This window comes from Sceloporus occidentalis, unplaced genomic scaffold (genome assembly GCF_023333645.1).
Source record: "Sceloporus occidentalis isolate IW3139 unplaced genomic scaffold, rSceOcc1.0.p SCAF_68, whole genome shotgun sequence".
Taxonomy (NCBI): domain Eukaryota; kingdom Metazoa; phylum Chordata; class Lepidosauria; order Squamata; family Phrynosomatidae; genus Sceloporus; species Sceloporus occidentalis.
Window position 1 is genome coordinate 2770748 of NW_028317048.1, and position 25873 is coordinate 2796620.

General features: G+C 39.7%; 1 protein-coding gene across 1 annotated transcript; it reads right to left on the reverse strand.

The window, feature by feature from the left end:
* Positions 1–6564: 6564 nt before the first annotated feature.
* On the reverse strand, positions 6565–16687 carry CDADC1 (cytidine and dCMP deaminase domain containing 1). Its single transcript, XM_089493929.1, has 9 exons — positions 16681–16687; positions 14017–14114; positions 12471–12648; positions 11410–11988; positions 10186–10239; positions 9620–9785; positions 8502–8691; positions 8288–8348; positions 6565–6707 (listed from the first exon to the last, which is right to left on the reverse strand). Exons 1-9 carry the CDS (start codon positions 16685–16687, stop codon positions 6565–6567), a joined length of 1476 nt encoding a protein of 491 aa, XP_089350055.1.
* Positions 16688–25873: the final 9186 nt, after the last annotated feature.

Below are 25873 nucleotides of genomic sequence, written 5' to 3' on the forward strand. Positions count from 1 at the left end.
CCTTAGGTTTAAATGTCCTGTAAAATAATACATCCCGGTGACGGAACCTTATTTTGCCCTGGGGTTATTTCATTGCTTTTGAATAGAAATATCAGTAGGATTTTAGGACTTTGCTCAATTTGCTCTTCCACTGATCTTACATTATAATGTGACTGACCCCAGGTAAGGCCACAGGTGAAAATCAACATAAAATGGTTTGTCTGTTAAATGTGAATATTACACATTTTGTATAACCATAAAAAAGTAATCTTGTATGATTTTCAGCACTAGTGGATGAATGAGTAGGAGAATGCTGGCAGAAGCACAATAATTGGGGACATACTTATGCCCATATCATTCTTTAAAGGACAACCAAGACCCAACTGCAAATAACAGGATCGTGTAGGGGGCCTGGTATTATCGGCTGCTTGGGATTCACACCCTAATGTAAAGTTTATTATATTCCAGCTTCTGTTCAAAATGGGTATTTGTGCCCAAGTCAAGGGTAATATTTGTACGCCCCGTACCGTTCCCTATATCAGACATCTCTCAAATGGAGAGCAAAGCTAACGTGTGATGAAACCACGTGCCTCTGTTTATTGCCAGGCTACTCATTCGTTTGATTACAGTCTGCAACATACTCAGAGGTGGCTGCTTGTTCATCCCTAGAAAAAGCCTTCCTAGAGGAGGGGGTTAAAGATAAAAGCAAGTTATTGTTCATTTATATTTTTATACCCAAGTAGGTAATTTTAGTGGCTTTGTAAAGGAAGCTTCGTTCTATGCGAATTTAATTTTAATATATGAAATGTGTCAGTCATGTTTATAAATACTCGTTGTTAACCCATAAGTGCTTCTCTATTTGGTTGCAGTATATTGGCTAGATCGCTGCAGTACCTTTTAGAATAGACAAAGGTATGAGTTGAAGTGGCTATATGTAGAATGTGTACATACATGGTGTGGTTTGCTTTGTCACCGGAAGCACAGCTTCTGTTATATACGTTCAGTGGAAGTATTAAGTGGCAGGTAGTGGTGGGGAAAATATTGTTTTCATTTTTTATAGTGCAGGGGCTGCCTCCCCCCCCGTTTTTCTCTAATGCACTGTATGCAGAGTAAATGTGACCATGCTCCTGTATTTGGATTTCTTTCTAGATGGAAGTCTTCAGACTTTGCTGGTGCCAGGTGGTAAAAGTTTGTTCCCAGAATAACCACGTAGGTTCACTGGCACCCAGCGTGTCAACTGTTGGGGAATAATAAATAAATAAGGGCCACGTCAGGAATTTGAAGTAAACTACCTGGTAGACAGCTCACATAACACGTATATATTACATTATATTACCTAAAGCGTCCTACTTTTGGTGAAGGGTCATGGTTGGCATCCACAAGACACTTTAACACAGCACCTAGAATTACTTGTGCCTCTTTCCCCCAGCCTTCATGGGCCAGAATCTCATATGTGCAGTAAATATGTTGTGGTATATGCATGTTATAAGGCTGTCAAGTTCCTTCATATCTAGGTACATTTTAATTTTAGGACTGGTTTCATTTAGGGGTATTCACTAAAGGGAAAGTTTCTGTGGCTTCAGCTTCTTCACTATACATTATGAAGAGACAACACAGGCGGGTTTCCCCATGAAGAAGGGCTAAGACAGGCTCTGCATGTTGTATAATTAATATGCGAAGAGACTGTTGAGAAAGCTCTGGGGGAGAATTTTACCAGGGTTGGACTTGAAGTCGAGGAGAGGAAACCCCACAAACTTCTTGTCAACTATTCCTTTAGTGAATAAACCTTACTTTGCCCAAAAAGTCGTATGTGCCATTTACCTATTGAGAGTTGTCGGCCACCTTGGGCCAACATTATAGCGTTTCCACCATGATTCGTCTTTGCTAAATGTTTTGCACCCTGCTGGCACAACAAAGACCCGTGCAGCAGAGCCTGGTCAGCCGCTTGCTTCTGCACTCTGAACATGCTACTAGAACTTGCACGTGTGCACACAGGACACAGCTTACACAGTTATTTTTGTTTTACCGTAGTTAACCCTCCATGTTGTTAGAACAGATCACTGGTAAAGAAAAAGCAGTCTTGTATAGTATGTTATTGCTGCTTCATTTGATGGTTCTGGCTGGAATCAGGTTTGGTGTGACTTCTCAACTCTGAACTATAAGGCAAACCAATGTAGTCTCAATACAAATGTGAGATACTTTTCCTGCACCTTAGAAAAGGGATAAAACAGATTTATTTGCTTATTTAAACTATTGCGTGTATAAAATATATATATCATCTGTTTGTACTTATGAAATTATATTTACAAAACATTAAAGGCACGGTTAATGATCTGTTGTCTGCTTTTTAAGTTTGTGTGTTTTTCTTTGTACATTAACCAGTTTTACTCCAGTGAATGAATGAATGAATGAATGCACACCCTTGTAAGGGGGGTCAAGGTTACCCCGTTATAGCTACAAATAGTGCAAAGCATTACAACGCAGATTAAAAAAGAAATGCATGTTCCAGTTGCCATTTCATGCATCGGTAACTATTTATTTTAGTTTTCCTAATTAAATATTGTTCTTTCATATTAGTCATTAGGTGACTCAGCTTCTATAATTCTGCGCAGTTACATCTGTTTCATGTTTCTTCCTTCTGTGTGGAGTGGGTGGATAAAACTCAAATTAAATTGATTAGATTACATTGTAACTTTTCCAAAGGTCCCCAGAAAAAAGTCTCTCTGTTAATGTATAACTGCGAACACGTTTGAGCCAAGGCTTCCATCTAGTGGACACAAACATAACCTAAGGTACTTAAAGCGGGAAGGCTTGATAAATGTAAATAATTACACAAGAGAAGGCAGTAAACAAAACAAAAATACACCAAATGCTGTTCCTGAGAACACAGTAACGTAGGTGTCCAGAAACTAACGTAATGTGGGTAAGAGATACGATCGCGTTTTCATATTACCATATTTCCCCATGTATAAGACACCTTTTCTAGAAAAATGCGGGGTCTAAAAACTGGGTGCATTTTTTATTGTTTTTTTTAAACCGGAAAGGGGACCTGCTGCTTATCTCTGTGTTGTTCAGCAGCGTCTCTTGATCCATCGCAGCGACACAGGAACCCAGTGGAGTCATGTGAATGCACATCGCATCACATGACTCCGCTCAGTTCTTGTTCCTGCTCGCGCAACGCAGAGGGAAACAGTGCCCCCCATGGAAGTCTGCAAGCTGCACCAGAAGATCTGCAGTTCAGGTAAGGGTGGGGGAGTGAATGAATATATATATTCATTTGTTAACATGGATGCGTGTGGAGGGGGCACAGGGAGGCTGAAAGTGATGTGCATGTACTGGCTGCCTGAGCATGATAGGAGTGTGATTGCTAACAATTGCTAGCAGCTAACATCAATCGCGCTCATCATGCCCAGGCAGCCAGTTCAATAACTTTATGTAATTTTTTTTTTTTTTTTTTTTAATTCCGGGCCCCGAAATTAGGATGTTTTATACTTGGGGAAATACGGTATGTTATCTGCTTAATAGGTTTGGGTTTGATGACAACCCTTAACTCCTAAATACTTTCTGGACAATCCTATTTATAAAAAAAAAAACCCTGAATTCAAGAAGCGCTTAACAGTAATAGCTATAATCGGTATTATTCAAGATCGTGGCACAAGCGGCTTTAATGGCACAAACCATTCTATGACATCTCCCCTTCTTACTGTTGTGAAAATGAAGAAAAATTCAGATAACGCATCAGTTGTTTTGTTACTAATTCAGTCTAAAAAAAAAAAAAAAAAAATTGGTTTAATTAAAAGGGTAAGGTGTTAAAGGGTTTTTTAGTGTTCATTTAGGGCAAAAAATAGCCTCTCAATCTGGTACGTAGAATCTGAAATTAAAATACAGGATAGAAACAATTTATGTCTGTCTGTAAGAAGTAGACTTGGGCACCAGGGGGCTCTTCGTGTTCGTCTTCGTGCTCGTCTTCGGGGAAAAAAAAATCTTCGTATTCCGCGAATATTCGCCCGTTCCTGTCTTCTCTTCGGGCGAATATTCGTTTTTTCTTCGTTTTTTCCGGTTAAGGGGTTAATACGGGGTTAACGCAGCTCTGGCGCCAGTACTTTAAATGTGTGTATCAGCAACTCCATTGGTCGCCAGCAGGGGGCCTCCTGCTGTCGACCAATGATCACAGTACCATATATAGCTAATATATTCTCGGGCAGAATATTCTGCTACTCAGTGTAAAACCAACAGAGGGCAGCATTCTGTCCGATGCTATATTAGCCATATGTGGCAGTGTGTTAATTTTCATTTATTAATTATTTAAATAAAATATATTTCCATGATCCGCTGGTCTCCCCACTGCAACAGTTAAATGCCCGCACTCACGGACATTAATTTTGTCGAATTTACAAACTCTTTTTTTCTATTTATTTTGGGTTTTTTTGTATTAAACTGTTAGACGAAAGGATCATGGGAATAAATGCAAATGAGCACACGGCCCCATATGGCTTATATATCTTTGGACAGAATGCTGCCCTCTGTTGGTTTTACATTAAGTAGCATATGTTTGAAATCCAAAGTTATTCTGCTACTCAACGTAAAACCAACAGAGGGCAGCATTCTGTCCGAAGATATATTAGCCATATGTGGCAATGTGTTCATTTTCATTTATTAATTATTTAAATAAAATATATTTCCATGATCCGCTGGTCTCCCCGCTGCAACAGTTAAATGTCCGCACTCGCGGACATTAATTTTGTCGAACTTCCAAACTCTTTTTTTCTATTTATTTAGGGGTTTTTTTGTATTAAACTGTTAGACTATGGCTAATATATCTTTGGACAGAATGCTGCCCTCTGTTGGTTTTACGTCGAGTAGCAGAATAACTTTGGATTTCAAACATATGCTACTTAATGTAAAACCAACAGAGGGCAGCATTCTGTCCAAAGATATATAAGCCATATGGGGCCGTGTGCTCATTTGCATTTATTCCCATGATCCTTTCGTCTAACAGTTTAATACAAAAAAAACCCAAAATAAATAGAAAAAAAGAGTTTGGAAGTTCGACAAAATTAATGTCTGCGAGTGCGGACATTTAACTGTTGCAGCGGGGAGACCAGCGGATCATGGGGATATATTTTATTTAAATAATTAATAAATGAAAATGAACACACTGCCACATATGGCTAATATATCTTCGGACAGAATGCTGCCCTGTTTGTTTTACGTTGAGTAGCAGAATAACTTTGGATTTCAAGCATATGCTACTTAATGTAAAACCAACAGAGGGCAGCATTCTGTCCGAAGTTATAGTAAGCTATTTATACTAAGTTAAATGTCCGTACCAGTGACTTTGTTGGTCACTGGCACGGACTTTTAAGTTAACTGGTGCAGCAGGGTCCCAGGTTGCTTTTTTTTTCTGCCTAGCAACTAGTGGTAAGGGGCCGTGCGAGTGAGCCTATTGGTCGCTTGCACAGCCCTTTACCCTACAGATTTCTGCTCCCATTATCCAACGCAGCATTGCAGGGGTTAACGGGAGCGGAAATCAGGAATTAAAAAGGCTGTGCAAGTGAGCCTATTGGTCACCTGCAGGGTCTTCCTCTGGCATCAACCAATTGTTTGATGCCAGAGGAAGACCCTGCAGGTGACCAATAGGCTCACTCACACTGCCCTGTAACCCCTGACGACGAACCTTCTGATTTCCACTTCAGTCAACTCCCGCGATGCTGTGAAGATAAGGTAAATTAGATGGGGGAGGGACCGGGTAGATTAGTAGACGAAGGCGAAGATTCTTCGTGTGTGAGTCTTCGTCTTCGCCTACGTTTTACCTGCACTGTCTTCTCTTCTTCATGTCTTCGGAACGAACACGAAAACGCACTCTTCGTGTTCGTTTTCATGTTCGCCCGAAGACGAATGCACAAGTCTAGTAAGAAGTAGACTATTTTATGGTGATGGTGATGATAATAATAATCAGCATATAATGCAAGACAGCTTTAGAAAATGAGGCTGTGATTGGAGGCGTAGTAATACAGAGCGTTATGGATGTTATTTAATTGGACGGGTGAAAGAATTAGCAGCATTTTTATGTCTCCTGGAGGATGTTGATACATTTAAGTAAAGGAATGTAACACGTTCCTCTCAGTAAACATTTATGATGTCAGTTGAACACTTCAGCTAGATTCTAGAGCAAATTGTTATCCAGATCACAGGTGTACGGAAAGTGCTATGTGCTTGTAATAAACACCGGCAACAATATGAATGACCAAAGCAGTGAGACAAGTTCAAATATATCCACGTTTATTCAAAAGAAATTCAAAACATATAACAATCATACGCTGGGTTTAAAAATGAAATTCATGAGGACCCATTTAATTTACTTAACTTTAAAAAACATTAAAAAAACCCCACATGCGTTTAAATGACCCTAAAGCGCAAAGTAATGATACAGTATTTAAATAGTGTGCTTACAGTCCACCTATATAGTAATCCTCACATGAATTAAGAAAAAATAAGCATCACCAGGACTTTTCTTAACGGACGTTAAATTATTTAAAGGACAGACTTTGTATCGAATTGTCTCGTTAATTCTTTAGACCTGCGTTACACCTCCTCCCATTCGGACTTCTGGGCCAGCGGCACAGAACCGGCATTATTGAGATCATTACTGAACCCGGGAGCAAAGCACTGGGATAGCATGTATGTGCAAATCAAGCGCCTGTGCTTGCGCATGTACCCAGTGATCCCTAACCCATATTAAAACAGGGGTGCAAATAGAGCTGTATGGGCCCTACCCTTTGAGCCACCATGGGACCCCCACATCTCCATCCTGAATACCAATTATTGTACTGCGCTGTGGAACATGATGGCACTAAATATATCGGCAATATTAATTATGCATTTTGGTGGTCCTGTGTGAAGCGGGGGTAGGGTTTTTGTTTTAACATGGAAGGCATCTTGTGGGACTAACATGATATATAGAGCTATAGAGCTGGGTCCTGGTCCCCAAGTTGATCATTTCTGATGGCAGCCCTGCTGAGAAATGGCAGAGAGGCTATGTGTATAGTGTTTCAGCACATAGGCAGTCGTCTCCGTAGAGAAATATCGGCAGTAGAATGAGTGGAACGAAAAGGCTCAGTGACTTTAAATGTGGCCATTTTTGCCATTAATCAGTTCATGAAATTCCTGCCCTGCTCAATTGTGCTATTATTGCAAAGTGGAAGCGTTTAGGAGTAACGAGAGCTCAGCGGCAAAGTGGTAGACCATGCGTTCTCACTGCTTAGGGCCGACTGCGTGCTGAAGCTTGTAAGAATTGCCTGTCATCTATAGTATCTACAGCATTGCTACAGCGTCCCAAACTGCCTCTGGTAGCAACGTCAGCTCAAATATACGATTTGGGGAGTTTGGTGTGGAGGAACTCGAGCGGCCTGTACACAGCCCAGACTGATGATTGTGAGCCAGGACTTTGGGACCAATATCAGTGCCTGATATCACAAGCACTCTTTTGGGCAGAGATTCCCACAGCCACACTCCAAAATCTTGGGAAAAGCCTTCCCAGTAGAGTAGAGCCTGTTATAGCCTCAAACGGGGAGGTAAACTCCATATTAATGCACACGGTTTTGTAATGGGATGTCGAACAAGCTCATATAGGTCTTATGGTCTCCTGTCCACATACTTTTGGTCATATAGTGTACATCAATGCATTACTACAGGTCACCAAAGTCCAGCAGTTATGGAACATTTGGCATACTTTATGGACATACTCCATTCACAGAATATTAATTGGCGCACACATGCATTGGAAGTCAAAGCATTAGAATTGACCCTAGTGTTCTATGTTTTGCATAGTGTCTAAATTTAAAAATCTAAACATAATTTGTAAAATAAATCAGAGGGGGTTTCCTATCTTAAAACAGCACTTTTAAATGCAGAATGCTTGGTTTTAGTGAGCGAGGTTCTGACGCTTCATGTTTTATTTGTCCCTAAGACACATCTTCTTGCTGGTACTTTTCAAATCGTTGTCTTTTGCTTTGCTTTTTAGAACTCCATCTACAAAACAAATGATCTTATTGGAGTAGCGTATAAAAAGGTGCAGTTCAGTAAAATTGGTATTTTGTGCAAACGTACGTGTATTAAAAAATAAATACATGGTAGCATTTTATACAGAAGCAGAATGGCAAAGAGCAAGGGGCCAAGTTGCATAGTTAGAGAGTGAAAACATCCCGCTTCCCCAAAGTATTATTAACGAACTATCCACTATTCTCTGTCTTGGATAAATAATCCACTCTACCAATTTTCTATCAAAAAGTAGGTCTACATTACTCACTTTCTGTTGCTTCAGAATCTGTCACGTTATCAACAAAGACTCTGTGTGAATTTTGCTGCCACTATGGGAAAAAAAAATATATAACAATAATAAATATCTTAAAATCTATTGGTTACATAATAAAAAAAAATACATTATATGTTTTATTATTGATGTTTTGTACAAGAAAGAATTATAATGAATGACTTAAAACTCAGACAGATGTAATACTTACTGTATATTTACTGACTCCTTTGAGGTCACCAAATTTCATATAGGATATATCTGCCTTCTTTTTCCCGATGTCCACATCCCCGGCATAGATCTGCTTGATTCCAGCACCTTTAATGAGTGGCAGACACTCATCACATGGACACTTTGTCACAAAGATCATGCTTTTCTCGTCAGGTTTAATTTCATGACTCCTACAGACCAGAGGCGACAAAAAAAAAAGTATAGGTATAACTAAAACATACTATATATAAGGAAATATTAAATTGGTGCACCTCTGCACTAGAAATGAAGCATAGTCACCCTAGTGTATATTCTGGATAAGAGTAAAACTATACATGTAATTAGTAAATTAGAGCTGTTTTCTTGTCTTAAAACAGAATTTCAAGATACAAAAAATAAAAATATTTTCCTGATACCAAATTAGTAAACGTTATAAAACTTTCTTTGTAAAGTATACCAATTCACCAATTAGAGTATGCACATAAACACTTATTAAACATGTATCAATACAAAATGAATGCTCTTATAGAGTTAGTTTTATTGGGTTAATTCATCACACCCATTAAAGTGTAGTTTTGTGCAATGTATTGTAAAACACATATGTTTTCGGTGTAATTCATTAACCAACATTCAACAACCAAACAACAGGAGAGACCTAAGTTAATGGGTGGAAATAATTATTGTTGTTACTAGATAAAGGAAAGTCTGGTCACCCTACGCACCACCAATGGGAAAACATTTCCTAATACGATTAAAGGTACCGATCCAAAAACTTAACTGCACTCTAGATAAACAAACCTTTTTTCTTTATCCTGAAGATTAAGTCACGTGGAAAAAAAACCCAGGAAGTTTTAAGGACCTGTTTTTGGTTTCTATGACAACAAGCCAGGCACTGAGTTTTGTGTCACATGTCAATTAATTGTTGGCAGCCAAAATATGGATAAGGCAATATCGTACATGATTAAATAGTTTCTGGTAAGGTATGGGGGTATTTAATAGTACTAGTGAAATCGTAAAAGATATTACTTACGGATTATGTTTCTAATACTGCATTTAGTTACAGAGTTAGTGGAACAGCACCTTTAGTTAAAAGGTCATTCTATGTATATCATTCGCTACCTGAATGTTAAAGCATTCTGTTCAGCGTGGACGATATATCGAAACTTCCGAATTTCTCTATCTTTTTGCTTGTCATCCATATGTGGAAAGTCGGCATACTCTGAACCCACTGGATAAGCATTGTATCCACAGCCAAGGAAATGCATAGATCCCGTACCATCACATTCTGTGGAGTTCTGTGAACGGTAAAATAGATTATATACGTCTGTTTATCAAAGGAGGATCTAAACTGCAGGTCATTTTGGAGAAGGGGGTTTAAGAACACAAATAGCACCAGAAATAAATTTTCTTTGGCTTTACGTGTACAGGAGGTTGTAAGAGACGGTTTATGCAGGTCTGCGACTTGCCCAGCGGCAATAAACGCAGGTTATAAAAACACAAACAGGTATAAGGCAGTAATGAGAAGCAAATATTTTACTACAAGAACTGAGACCGTTAACTCTTATTTTTTACCATACGATGGGGTAGAAAATGGAGCCGAGCTATCCCGGGAATGCTAAAACTCTTATATATATGAGTATTCTACGAGAATATCATAAACACGCACATATGCCACTATGATATACTTACAGATTGATGCTCTGCCCAAATAACAGCGCCAACTCCTATCTTGTGATCTTCTAGAAAAGTAAACAAACAAATCAATGATCTTGAGGATTTCCCTGTTGTTCTCTCCTAGTCGCCTGTAGATCATTTAGGTAAAATGTAACACATATAAGGACAAATCTTCCAATAAGAGCTACTCCTCTAATCATATGCGCTAACCCATCATGCCATTAAAATAAAGGCTTTAAACTCTTTCTGATCCCCAATGCCGTTTTGGAATAATCTGCCCGAGCCTGACCAGGGCTGAGGAAGAGATGATATTTTATTAATACACTAAATTATAAAAAGAAAAATACATATGGAAAATGCCTCTAATTCAGGTCATAGAAGAATAAAGCTGTACTGTTCTTCAGTAATTAAATCAAAGTTTGCATAGACAGAGACGAAGGGGGAGCACTTTCTCCACAATGAGTTGGGTTCACCAGTGAATCTAGCCGCGTCTGTCTGCACCGCTGGCCTGCTTAATGCATTAACATGCCAATGAAAGGAGAGGGGTCAATCGTCTGGGGTGCTTCACATAGAAACATGATTATAAGAAGAAAAGTGCTATAAGTTCCTGCATGTGGCCTCACTCATTAGATTAGAGCACAAGGGACAGGCAAAGCAGATGTTTGAGAACGGCTCATAAAAATGTCCCAAATCTTCTATAAAAAAATATTTACATAGCACAGTCAACTTTCAATGCTATGTTTATTAAAGGGCAACTCCCACCATACTTTTATATGTATTGTCTGCAAAAAGTTGCATAAATAGTAAGTATCATTAATGTGTTTAACATAGATACTAGCCTATCCATGAACCTATTCATAGAAACTACTTCTAATAACCTGGAAGGGATGACATCATGCAAATGGCATCAAATGTCCTTGTGCAAGTCATGTATTGTCATAAAATATGGCATAATTTTCTTTGGATGGCTTCAGATGTCAGCTCAAGCTAGTATTGCCCCTTAGTGTTCGAAGTCTGGGAGGGCGACAATTGTCGGAAACACTAGATGTACTGCATGTAAATCCCACTAGAGAAACCAGGAACACCCATGTAATATTGTATGTGTTTTCCTACTCTTCTGCTTCAAGTAAAATAAAACCCTACTGGGCACACACTGCTAGGTACTGGAACGGTGGGAGTTCCCCTTTACCATTAAATATATTCCAAGCGCTGAAATCCCTATACAGCCAACTGACCGGTGCGGTAGGCCAGCAGGCGTGCTTGAATGATACAATGCCAAGCAATGTCCTGGGTGAGACTCGGATAAGTCAAGCCACTAGCCATCTGCGGATTACTGAGGTAGAAACCAAAATCATAGCAGCGAGGAACACTAGATGCCACAGTCGCAAGAATGAGAACGAGCTCCTTCATATTTTGTCTTAAGTTAATAAAATACGGATTCTCACAGAGGTTTTCCAGACCCATCAATCTTAAAATCTCCTTGTGCTGTTCATCACTGGATATTAAAAACAGCGCCTCGTATTCTTTAATCCTCTCCTGGCGGTACTCGTAAAATAAACTCTTGGTAAAATCAGGATGCTTCCTTTCAAGCTTCTGAATAAAATCACATTTTAGAGACGTCTCTTCTACAAACTGCACCATGTAACACGCCAGGGGCTGCAGCAGCACACAGACATGGGCACGGCTGTTTGACTTCAGCCTCTCCACGGCCTTTGCATCGAGCTTGGCATCCCCGCTGCCGGTACGGTCGGAGGAATCCTGCTGTAGGCTCATTTCGGGGTCTGCCGGCCAATAGGAAATTCTGTTCACACCCGCTGTAATCAAAGATTAACGAGAAGTTATCACTCATAGGAACTATGCTGTTTACAGCAAGATTTGTTTCTATTATATACTTAGCTGCCTATATTGAGCATCTTATAGCATATGTTACTGAATGATATTTACACTGTGATGATGTAGAGCTCTGGAGATCCAATTTCCCTGCTCTTTATAAAAATGCTGCGTGATCACATCTTGGTAGGTTTATTGCCCCAGTGGATTCTTCATTTGTTCCCTCAATATACTCTTTTTCTAGTGCTGTGTGTGACCACTATCGAACTGACCAGTGTATCTAGCATAGCAAGCGTGTCTTTGGCAGACATTACACAAAAAAAAGATTTGACTTGGCATCTCGTTGATCTGAAAGTCACCTGTCCTCTCCCTGAATGACACCAATCAGTATGCAATAAGAACCAGATATGATAGTCCCTCTGTAATATATATAATATATATTCACTAAAACAAACGTTTACCTCACCATTTACAATCATCTTTAAGCAGGTTGAACACGGCTTCCGCGAGAAATAGAGATCGCAGTCCTTGAGTCTTGATCCATGTTTAATAACAGCAATTTGACCTGCGTGTAGCTCTTTGCTGGAACAGTGGAGGTCAATCACCTTCATATTTGCAACCACGACAAGACCAGTCTTTTTTACCTGCCATCAAAACCACCAAAAACAGAATGTCTTTAAGTCTACAACCACCAGACATTTCTACTATGAGAATGCTGTGTGAAGATGCACAATAGCGTCTATGAATGTGTATCGAGTTCTCTATAATGCATAGTTCACTTGGTGAGAGGAAGGGTTCCCATACACGGGTAACACAGTTTTGGGAATAAATCCTAGTTATTTTTGTTATGAACTGAAGTGACATATTAGATGCATTTAATACTGAGATACTAGAGCCGGGTGACATATCTGTAAGTGTAGTTGTATTAGCCTCTAGTTTTTTTACGGCTTACGTTAATGACTATTCTTTGGTGTGAATAGAACCAGGTCATGGACATATGGTGAATGGAACTCAACCTCTTAAAAACCAAGGGCGCAGACTGACCAGATGTCAAAAGAAAAAAAAAATCTGGTAATTCTTCACCCATGTGCCATTTCGGGTATCGTTGAAGCCAGCCAATGGAATTTACCCCATCAAACCATATACCCCAGGGTATTTCAAATGCTGGTATTTTTACTCTTTGCATGCACACATTTTACCACCAGCCTTTGTCAAATTTGCAGTAGTATCTTTTTGTGTGTATTTTGTCCCATACACGTTGTACTTTATGTATGAATTTACAGCTCCTGGTATATGCCACTGTCACACAACACCCCAATATGTGTTCAACAACATCTCCTGAGGTTTGTTGGATTGTTTGGGGGCTAAAAGGCCACATTTGGGACGTGTGCATTTTTCAAATTTGAAATTAGACCTGTGGTCATCCTTCCCCGTTTGTTAATTGGGACATTGTTGGATGCGGCCAATTCAATTTACCCCATCAAATCATACATACAGTATTTTAACTCTTTCAATGCGGGAATTGTTTGAAGCTAAAGCGCTAATTTTAGGACTTGTTCATAACATTTTTATGGGGGGACTTTTTGTTAAAATATTTTTTTGGAACTCGAAGTTTCCATGTTATCATTTTTTTTATTTTATTTTTTTTTAACTATTTTTTTTTTTCATTTATTTTACTAATCACATTGTGATTAGAAAGCTGAGCTCCTCTTACATGGTTTTGCCTTTTTTATATAGGAAATTAGATGATATGATCAAAAATGCGATCTCTAAAGAAATCCCTTGTTCTGAAAAACAAACAATATTTAACATGTAAGCAAACTGGCTTTAAGTGAACAGAACTAAAATGTAATCTGGAACCATTCATTTTCATGAACAGTTTGCCAATACCAGAACATCTTGCGTAGCTTCGCCAGCAAGGCTGATATGGTTTCAGGCCCTTAATGTAATTTACAGATTAATATACAAATATATAATATATTAATAAATATGGAAATACAAAGCCCGATTACCTGTGACTTCTTTCTGTCAGGTTCTTCATAAGGAAACACTTCCATCCACAGACTCAGTAAGGTGAACAGATTGACTTTAGACAGTCTTGGTACTTGACCTGCAGTATTACATATGTATATATTATACATATATATGAGTCTGTGCTTTGGGGTCATAATCTGGGCTAAGGCAGGGTTAAGCACAAAGTAGAGTTTGGAAGCCAGACAGAAACTTTCGTAATCTGCTGTCGGTCTCTGTCCTGCTCAGGTCTCCCTGAGTGTCTGAGGTCTGTTACACTCACCTTGCAGGCTGTAAGTCTGTCTGTCTGTCTGTCACACTCTAGTGATGTCCGGATCATGAACGAATCGTTCATTTGATCCGGTTCTTTTTAGTGATCCGGATGAGTCGGTTCACTAGACTGAACGATTCGTTTGTAACGGTTCAGTCTGTGAATCATGCAGCTGTAACCTGATCCTAGAGCTGTGAGTCATCTGCAGAGCACTCAGACACAGACTCTGGGGTCAGGTTACAGCTCATTAATTCACACAGGAACGATGACTCTTAGAGTCAGAGAGTCGTTCAAAGAGTCGAATGATCCGAAGAGTCGAATGATCCGAAGAGTCGAATGATCCGAAGAGTCGAATGATCCGAAGAGTCGAATGATTCGAATCTTACAGGGATCCGGATCTTACAAGGATCCGAATCTTACAGAGATTCGAATCATTCAGAGAATATCACTGATACCATACTTTTATAAATAAATACATTAATAATGTTCACACTGCCCCCAGGATTTAGATTCCCCTGAGTTTGCCCCCCCTTTACCTATAACTGCACCTACAGTTAACTTTATTAAATTAATTAAATTAACCCTCAGTCATCAGCATAAAATTAACCCTTATACCCCATCAACCATAACTGCCCCTGAAATTAACCGTAAAGATCCCATTAACCATAACGGCCCCTGAAATTAACCCTAAAGACCCCATTAACCATAACGGCCCCAGAAATTAACCCTAAATACTCCATTAACCATAACTGCCCCTAAATTAATTGCATGTACTCCAGATAAATTACCTAATAAATTGGTATGGTTGATGGGGTCTTTAGTGTTAATTTGGGGGCAGTTATGCTTAATGGGGTGTTTAGGGATAATTTAGGGGCAGTTATGCTTAATGGGGTCTTTAGTGTTAATTTAGGGGCAGTTATGCTTAATGAGGTGTTTAGGGTTAATTTGGGGGCAGTTATGCTTAATGGGTCTTTAGTGTTAATTTAGGGGCAGTTATGCTTAATGAGGTGTTTAGGGTTAATTTGGGGGTAGTTATGCTTAATGGGGTCTTTAGTGTTAATTTAGGGGCAGTTATGCTTAATGAGGTGTTTAGGGTTAATTTGGGGGCAGTTATGCTTAATGGGGTCTTTAGTGTTAATTTAGGGGCATTTATGCTTAATGAGGTGTTTAGGGTTAATTTGGGGGCAGTTATGGTTAATGGGGTGTTAAGGGTTAATTTTAGGGGCAGTCATGGTTGATGGGGTGTTAAGGGTTAATTTTAGGGGCAGACATGGTTGATGGGGTGTTTAGGGTTAATTTAATGGTGAGGGTTAATTTAATTAATTTAATAAAGTTAACTTAAGGTGCAGTAGCAGGTAAAGGGGAATGTAAATCCTGGGGGCAGTGATTATTAATGTATTATTTATAACAGTATGGTGACATTCTCTGAATGATTAGAATGCCAATGAAGGCAGAGAGTCGTTCAAAGATCCGGATCTTACAATGATCCGGATCTTACAATGATCCGGATCTTACAGTGATCCGGATCTTACAGTGATCCGGATCACTGTAAGATTCGGATCCCTGTAAGATCCGAATCTTTGAACGACTCTCTGCCTTCATTGACATCACTGGAGGCAGGGGGGAGGATTCATAATGAAAGGGGCGGGGCCAATCGTTAGTGTGCCTGCACGGAGTTACTGGAAAACAGTAACTCCGTGCAGACACACTGAGTGATCCGAAGATCCGGATCATGAATCGGATCATTTCAGTGAACGAATCGAAATGATCCGATTCACTTTAATGATCCGAACTTCCCATCACTATCACACTCATCCTGAGCGCTCGTAGGGTGACCACATGCCCTGGATTGCCCGGGACAGCCCCGCAATGGGACAATGCATTGTCCCGAAACGAAGAGTCTGAGTGAAGGAGGTCTCAGCCAATCAGGAGAGACTTATTAACTCTCCTCGTTGCCTGAGAGTTCAGAAGCCTCTCCTGATAGGCTGAGTCCCTCCTTCACACCAACTCAGAGTAAGCTGCAGCCAGCACCAGGTATGTTTGAGTATGTGTGTGACTGTGTTTGTCAGTTTGTCACAGTGTTTGTTTGTGTGACTATGTGTGTGTGTGATGTCTGATATTAGAGGAGTGAATCAGGGTGTATGTGATATCTGTTACACTCATCCTGCAGGCTGTCAGTCTGTCAACACGCCACCCTGCGCGCTGTCAGTCTGTCAACACGCCACCCTGCGCGCTGTCAGTCTGTGACACTCATCCTGCGCGCTGTCAGTCTGTCACACTCATCCTGCGCGCTGTCAGTCTGTCACACTCATCCTGAGTGCTGTCTGTCTGTCACACTCATCCTGAGTGCTGTCTGTCTGTCACACTCCTCCTGAGCGCTGTCTGTCACACTCACCCTGCATGCTGTCGGTCTGTCACACTCACCCTGCATGCTGTCAGTCTGGGTGCCAGTAGAGGACCGGGTCTCCGCGGGGTCCTGTGTATTGTGCATGGGAGAGCCGGCGCAGTTCTTCCTTGTTCATTCCCTGTTCCTCCCGCTGTGACGGTTACCAGTAGTCGGTAGCCAATAGCGGAAGAGTTCTAGACACTAGAGACACAATACAACTACGGCGCGTCTCCATTGTATTAAAGCTCCTCGTACATGGTATCCGTCTTCCTCTCGCATTACTAAAACTAAGTGAGTACAGCTGTCCTAATTGAAATGACCTACACAGAACCGCCAACTGCCGGATACCTACTATATAGTTTGAAGACGAGTTGTGCAGTTTAGGTTTACAACCGTACATGAGTCGCATATTATGAGAGTCAGAACAGGAGCAACCTATAGAGCTGTTCTAGAGCACCAAGGATGTTGGTTGGCCGTTTCCTCGCAGGCCGCTTGGCGAGGACCGGATCTACTGTAGTGAAAGGTTATCGGGTTTGCCGGGTAACTCTAGACCTCTGTGAACATACCGTTCTTCTGACAGTTGTTATAGGGTTATAGAATTCATATACCGCCATAACCATGAAACAGCCAGTCGCAGAGATTCATACATAACTCCAAATGTTAAAAATGGCCACGAAGTATACATCGCAAGTTCTGATTTCCGGGTAATATTTGGCGTAGCTTCCCCGCTCTCCTGATTTCCGGACACTGTCCTGCTCAGCTAACCTGAAATCACCTTGCTGTGCTCAGCTGCAAGGCATTGCAAGTGTGGTGTGGGTGGGGGAAATCTTACTCGAATATAAGACGAGTTTTTCCCCCCAGAGAAAAATATCCCTCGTCTTATATTCGATGTCATCTTATAATCGGACCTCAAATAGAGTTCTGACTATAAGACTAAGATCCAGATCCCTTGCAGCACTGGAGAGACCTGGATCCTCCTCTCTGGCAGCTGGTGAATGGCTGCTGCTGAGGTTTCTATGACAGAGCACTGGCCTGGCATGACCTTCCAGTGCTCAGTCATAGATGCCCCTGCAGAAGTGCCGGGTAGCAGCCGAGGTTGTCTACGCACATCGCACAGACCTCCACCTGGTGCCCCCACTAAACACCAGGGAGTCTGAAGCACGGGGGACAAGTGTTGGGTTGCACTGGTAAGTCTGAGGTGCAGAGTGGCATATAGGGGGGTTTAAGGCATCTCTGGGTTGCAGAGTGGCATATAAGGGGGTATAGGGCATATTTGGGGGTAGAGTGGCAAGGCTGGGGGGGTAGGTTGCAAATAAAAGGAAATAAAAACAAGAAATGCATTTTTCCAATCATAGTTTTTATTAAATATGAAAAAAAATTGTTTACATGTGAATTAATATTTACTACTAAAACTTTTTCCCTATAGGGTAGTCTTATATTTAGGCTTTTTCTTTTTTTTCCTAAATTAATATTCAAATTTTGGGGGGTTGTCTTATAATCAGGGTCAGCTTATAATTGAGCAAATACGGTAATTGCCCCATAGCTGTGGAACATTGGCAAACCATGTGCCATTTTGTATTCTGCCATCTTAAATGTTGTTCCATATAAATCTTATCTCTGGAGCTTGATCAGGACGCATGATCCCTGGGGGACTGGTCCTGTATGAATTCTACTGAAACTCGTGAGTTTGGATCCAATTCACTGTCTAGAAGGTTAAACTGTATTAGCGTAATACAGCAGCACTCTCACAACAGGACATTGCTAACTGGATTCAACATCAAGGAAAGGGGAACCTCTCCGCGCCAACTGATATAAGCCTGAATATAAGATGACCCTATAGGAAAAACGTTCTACTAGTAAATGTTAATTCATGTAAACTATGTAAACTATTTTTTTTAATAAAAGCTATGATTGAGAAAAATATTTTTTTGTTTTTTTATTTCTTTTTTTTCCCCAACCTGCCCCCCAGTTATGCACATCTGCCCTCAGGCTTGCCACTCTGCCCCAGAAATGCCTTTTAACCCTCTAAATGCCACTGTTCCCCATGAAATGCCTTTCAACCCTCTAAATGCCACTGTACCCCATGATATGCCTTTTGACCCCTATGTGCCACTCTGCCTACAGAAATGCTTTATGCCCCCCATTTAACACTCCCCCCCCCAAACTTACCGGTGCTTCTGACTCCCTGGTGTGTAGGCGGGGCAGCGGGTAAATGTCTACGCAATTCGCGTAGGCAACTTCCGCTGCAGCCGGAAGGATGTTCCGTTAACAGCGGGGGTTGTCTGCATCCATTGCGCATACACCCTCCGGCTGTAAGAGAGAAAAGGGAACTCTCTCAGCCGGGAAGGTCTGCGCGATAGACGCAGACAACCCCTGCTGCTAATGGCACCTTCTTTCCGGCTGCAGCGGAAGTTGCCCACGTGAATAGCGTAGATGTCTACACGCTGCCCCGCCTACACACCAGGGACACAGAAGCTTGGAGGGGGGGTGTTAAATGGGGGGCATAAGACAGGAGGATCCAGGTCCCCTGCAGCACTGCGGGGGATCTGGATCTTAGTCTCATAATCTGACTCTATTTGAGGTCTGATTATAAAATGACCCAGATTATAAAACAAGGGGTATTTTTCAGAGCATTTGCTCTGGAAAAAGCCTCGTCTTATAATTGAGCAAATACGGTAATACAAATAAAGGTGGGGGGCTACTTAAATTAGACTTCACATGGCGGGGAAAGACCTTCAAGAATGTCTGTGGATAATCTTCCCCGGAATGGTCTCAGTGTCCACGTATAGAATGGATATATGGAGACAGGGTCAGTGTAACATATAAAGTATTTAATAGTAAAAATAGCATATGTACCTTACACTAACATGAGGAAGAATCCACCAGATTCTCCTTAATGACTCCACCTCCGCATCAGAGCTGCTGGAGTCAAAAGCCAGAAGAAAGTTCCAATAAATGTAATCCAATAAAAACTTCACGCTGCCCCGCTAACGTGTTTCACCTATAAGAAGGCTTCATCAGAGTGTATTCAACGTCACCCAGCTTTTAGGTGTAACCCATCAAAAGTCATGCAATAATTGCAGTATAAGGTAAGAAAGACGAGGTCCAAGTTACTGACGACTTTCTCTGTTTTCAGGTTGGCTGTAGGTTTACATTGAGACCCCAAAATGTTTGTGGGACTAACTTATCCACATCTTTATGCAATAATAATGTGGATTTCACTTGCATCTTTGGCAGCCGTTTGGAGCAGTGCTGCTGCTTTACTAAGAGTTACACACGAGTATATATATTTTTTGAAAATTTTGGTGCTATCGTTACATAACCCTAACTCTATTGTTTGTAAAAAATCAGAATCACATAAGTGTGTAAATAGATTTTGATTTCCATGTGAACTGGACTAAAGATGTGTGTGCAGGTGAGTACAGGTGTATGTTAATGTCAATTTGTGACTATAAATGCTGTTCTGTGAAGCTTTAGACAGCAAGAAGAAGAAGGAGCTTCCTCCACAAACAGCCGCAGTTTTTTTTCATTCATCGATTTTATGTATGTTCTAAATACAACGTGTAACATAATGTGCTATAGAATAAGCGGTATTGCAATAGGGCAATCATAACAATATCTGCATCTAGACCTCCATATTATAGGGGCCCTATAAAACCCATATCACATAATATTCACTTGATTTCTGAAGAAAATAGTGGAATGTGACAATATGTTAAAAAAGTAGTAAACATTTTCATTGTTTAGAACCAATTAAAACAACTCTGCACATTCCATGCAGACACAAAACTTTATAATCCTGGAATGTATATGAAAGATTGGTGGCAAAAACCATTTATTTTGTGTGAGATACCTCTGACTTTCTCTGCCGTGTCATGTAGTAAATGTGATCATTGATACAGGTCCAATTTGGAGAAGACATTTCTTTTTCCTATAAGCTTTAGAACATTAGAAGTAGGTATGAGTGGAAGGTTGAACTTGATGGGCTAAAGTCCTTTTTTCAACCTACTATACTATATTACTATATAGAACATAAAATTGGGCATTTAGTATTCTACTAAATAATGGTCTAAAAAATTTATATTTATTAAACGTGTACTGCAGAATTCATTATAATGTAGATATATACAAATTTAGCCAAATTGTGCGTTCAATCTAAAAGACGCACATGCAGTAATGAGAACACAGATGCATGTGATAAAAAGCTGTGTGTTGCTAGGTTTTCTGTCTATGGAGTCTTCTGAGGCCAGATATTGTGTTGTGTTTCTCTGATAATGGACACAAAGAAGTACTAGGATTTCACTGTTACTTTTCACAGCAGTAAACCTCTTTTCCGGTAGCTCGACTTCTCTACAAAGTCGTTTGCAAATATTTGCATTAGTATATGTACACCTGGTAGAATAAACATTTTTTTCAACACTAATTGTTAATTGTTATTACGTTGCTGCTGTTACAGGGCTCAGTTTGTGTTTTGTCAAGGCATTTTATAATAGATGTTTTCTGTGCTTCCATTTCACCAGATGCCAGATTGTTAGAACTGATAGTTGCATTTATAGTAGCAAAGACAATCACAATTACGTATTTATTTTGAATGGTAGTGTGCGTGTGTGTATATATGTGTATATATATATATATATAGCTATACAGTATATCACAAAAGTGAGTACACCCCTCACATTTTTGTAAATATTTTATTATATTTTTTCATGTGACAACACTGCAGAAATGACACTCTGCTACAATGTAAAGTAGTGAGTGTACAGCCTGTATAACGGTATAAATTTGCTGTCCCCTCAAAATAACTCAACTCACAACCATTAATGTCTAAACCTTGGCAACAAAAGTGATTACACCCCTAAGTGGAAATGTCCAAATTGGGCTCAATTAGCTATTTTCCCTCCCTGGTGTCATGTGACTCGTTAGTGTTACAAGGTCTCAGGTGTAAATGGTGAGCAGGTGTGTTAAATTTGGTGTTATCTCTGTCACACTCTCTCATACTGGTCACTGGAAGTTCAACATGGCACCTCACGGCAAAGAACTCTCTAAGGATCTGAAAAAAGAATTGTTGCTCTACATAAAGATGGCCTAGGCTATAACAAGATTTCCAAGACCCTGAAACTGAGCTTCAGCACGGTGGGCAAAACCATACAGCGGTTTCACAGGATAGGTTCCACTCAGAACAGGCCTCGCCACTGACGACCAAAGAACTTGAGTGCACGTGCTCAGCATCATATCCAGAGGTTGTCTTTGGGAAATAGACGTATGAGTGCTGCCAGCATTGCTGCAGAGGTTGAAGGGGTGAGAGGTCAGCCTGTCAGGGCTCAGACCATACACCGCATACTGCATCAAATTGGCATGCATGGCTGTCGTCCCAGAAGGAAGCCTCTTCTAGTTCTAGATATATTTGTCCTTTGCTCATCCCGCGGTCTGTGATTACTTACTTTTTACACAGTAGACTTCCACTTCCACTGAACCTTCAGCATTTACCCTCCCTCCATCCCAACATTCATGAAACATCTAAAAACCATCTTAGCTGTTAGAACTTCCTTGTCATCGATACAACCACCACACTACCTCTCACCCTTTCTCTGTGCCTTATGTTTGTCACCCCATTCCCTCTAGATTGTAAGCTTGCGAGCAGGGCTCTCTCCACCAAATGTATCGGTTTGTCTTAGTCTGTCAATTCTTGTCTTGTCATACCCCTTGAATTTATGTATTGTATTAAGCGCTGCGTAAACTGTTGGCGCTATATAAATAAAGGATAATAATAATAATAATAATAATAGACGATGACAGACCATCTTCGCATCATATTAAGCAAATTCCAAATATTGAGCGAGAGTGTATTATTTTGGCAAAAAAGACATGTCTGAGCACGTGTGTGTCTCAGAAATATTACCTATATCCCTCTGACAAACATATACGGAGAGCAAATTTGAAATCCGTACAGTTAAAGCCAACTGTGTCAGAAGTCCAGATGATAGACTCTTCCTTTGTATTGTAGAAATGTAGTTAGAGACAAGAATCATTGACTTTATTATCATCATCAACATTATCATTTATCAAGAACACTACATTTTTAATTGAAATAATCCAGATTTTATATGTCTTAAGGAACATCATAACATCGTACTGTATCAACTTTTTTCTATATAATTGGCAATTCTGTTTCCTACCAAATTCCATGCAGTGACCCGGTATTTATGTAACCCCTTGACTAGGCAGGAATGTAACCATGGGGTATTCTCACCATGGATTGCTTACCAAAGGACACTCTGTTAGACATATACAGTCGTGTGAAAAGGAAAGTACACCTTCTTTAAATTCTATGGAGATATCATGACATAATAACAATCATCTGTTCCTTAGCAGGTCTAAAAATTACGTAAATGCAACCTCAAATGAGAAACTTATGAGATATTACACCGTGTAGAACCAACTTAACAGCATTCACTTAAAGTAATCGTTTTCTGTATGACTTTATCAATTTCTTCTTTACAACGTTGCTTTGGTTTATTGAGGTTTGTGGGTATTTGTTAATGCAGATCTCTCTTAAGGTCCCGTTACAGCATTTCAGTTGGGTTGAGGTCTAGATTTTGACTGGGCCATTGATTCTTTTCTTTTTCAGCCATTCTGTTGTAGATTTGCTGGTGTACTTGAGATCATTATCCTGTTGCATGACCCAATTTCAGCCAAGCTTTAGCTGTTGGAAAGATGGCCTCACATTTGACTCTAGAATGCTTTGGTATACAGAGGAGTTCGTGGTCGACTTGATGATTGCAAGGTTCCCAGGTCATGTGGCTGCAAAACAAGTCCAAATCATCACCCCTCCACCACCGTGCATGACAGTTGGTATGAGGTGTTTAGGCTGATGGTTTTTGCCAAACATGGCGCTGTGCATTATGGCCATCTCCACTTTTATCTTGTCTGTCTACACAACATTATTCCAGAAGTCTTGTGGTTTGTTCAGATGCAACTTTGCAAACCTTTGCCGGGCTGGTATGTTCTTTTTAGAGAGATGTTGCTTTCTCCTGGCAACCCTTCTAAACAAACCATACTTGTTCAGTTTGTTTCAAATTGAGCTTTAACAATTAACATGCTGAGGCCTGTAGAGTCTGAGATGTAACACTTTCGTTTTTTTTGCAATTTCTCTGAGCATTGCACGGTCTAACGTTGAGGTGAATGTGCTTGGACGTCCACTCCTAGGAATATTGGCAACTGTCTTGAATGTTTTCAACTTTTGTATAATTGTGTTCACTGTAGAATGGTGGACTTTAAATTGTTTGGAAATTGCCTTGTAACCTTTTCAGATTGAGGGGCAGCAACAATTGCTTCTCTAAGATCATGAACTCACCTGGATGCTCCAGACCAGAAAACTGCTAAAACTTTGGCTTTTATAGAGGTGGTCACACTTGCTAATGATCAATTAATCAATGGCATTTGATTAGCATCATCTGTCTGCTACTTACCATCTTTATTTCTATGGAAGCAGTAAGTGTGTACTTAGTTTTCAGACATGGCTTCTCCATTTTGGCTTTATTTTTGTTACATAAATTATGGCACATTGTAAAACAGATGATATGTAAAACCATAGAATTCAAATAGGGTGTACTTTCTTTTTCACATACCTGTATCCAGTTGCCCAGTACATACTCTGTTTTCCAGCCGATATTCTCTCTTTAGACCAGATTTTAGTTATTTGATCTCATATTATAACTTGAAGATGGTAACTGGAATTACAATATTATTCCTTTCTCCATTTAAACTGTCTCTGAAATAGGAGCTACTTATCATGATTGGGTTTTGGCACCACGTCTGGTGCACCCATGAGCTAAGGTTGTCCCTTTTTTATAGTTTCGTTTGTAAATGCTTTTTAATACTTGTTTCACACATACATCATTTTACCACATTTAATGTTTGGAATGTATTTACTTGATATGTCTAAGCATCCTTCTAAAGAACATCTCTAACTTGGTATAGCCCAAGTTAAAAAATCAAAGTTAAAAAACAGCTAGGTCTATGATAACAAATAACAGAAGTAAAAAAAAATAAATTGAAGAAATAAGCATTATTTATAAAAAAAATAAAAATACTGTAACTATATATGTAACTGTATACTAAAATATATTTTTGCCAGTGTTTGGTAGTTTAGAATGACCAAAGTCAGTCACAGTAATAACAGGTTTAGAAAACACAAATCTTTTTACTTTTGATATATTATGCCAGCCCTTTCACACAATATCCTATGTTAAAAACAAATCAAAAACATTGTTTTTGCAAAATATAAATGCCCTTACATTAAATCAGTAGATATATTAATTATTTTGCAATTTAATTGTTTAACTGGTTAAAGTTCATAAAATGCTTTTTTCCATTCAGTGTATCTCCTGAACCCCACTGCATCCTTAGGTTCTGAATCCTTGAAGCCATATCTATAAAACTGTGAAGCCCTGTTAACATTGAAATGAGTATTTGAATCAGAATAAGTTTATCTGGTGTTTGTTCTATAATTAGCTCAAATGCCCTAAGTTTACAAATGACTTACATTAGTTATTTGAGTTATTAGCAAAATCACAATTAGAAGTTGTGTGTGTGTGTATATATATATATATATATATATATATATGTATATATATATATACATATATACTACTGTTCAAAGGTTTGCGCTCACTTAGCTGTTTTCATGGAAAACAAGAACATTTCTAACTGTGAACCATAATTGCAAACACCTTTTCTAATGATCAATTAGCCTTTTAGACTTAAACTTGGATTGGCGAGCACAACGTGCCATTGGAGCACAGGAGTGACGGTTGCTGATAAAGGGCCTCTGTACGCCTACAAAGATAATGAGCCATTTCCAGCTACAACAGTCATTTACAATGTTAACATCGTCTAGATTGTATCTCTGATCCATTTCATGTTATTTTAGCGGCAAAATTAGATTTTCTTTGAAAACCAAGAATATTTCTAAGTGACCCCAAACTTTTGAACAGTAGTGTGTATGTATGTATGTGTGTGTGCATGTGTATATATATATATATATATATATATATATATATATATATATATATATATATATATATATATCAAGGTATGCATACCCAGTGCAGTAGTGACTAATAGGTGTCCCTTATGCTGTCAGCTGGCTGGAGCTTTTGGGAGTTGAAGGACTTCAACAAGTGAAGAGTCGCAGCCATTT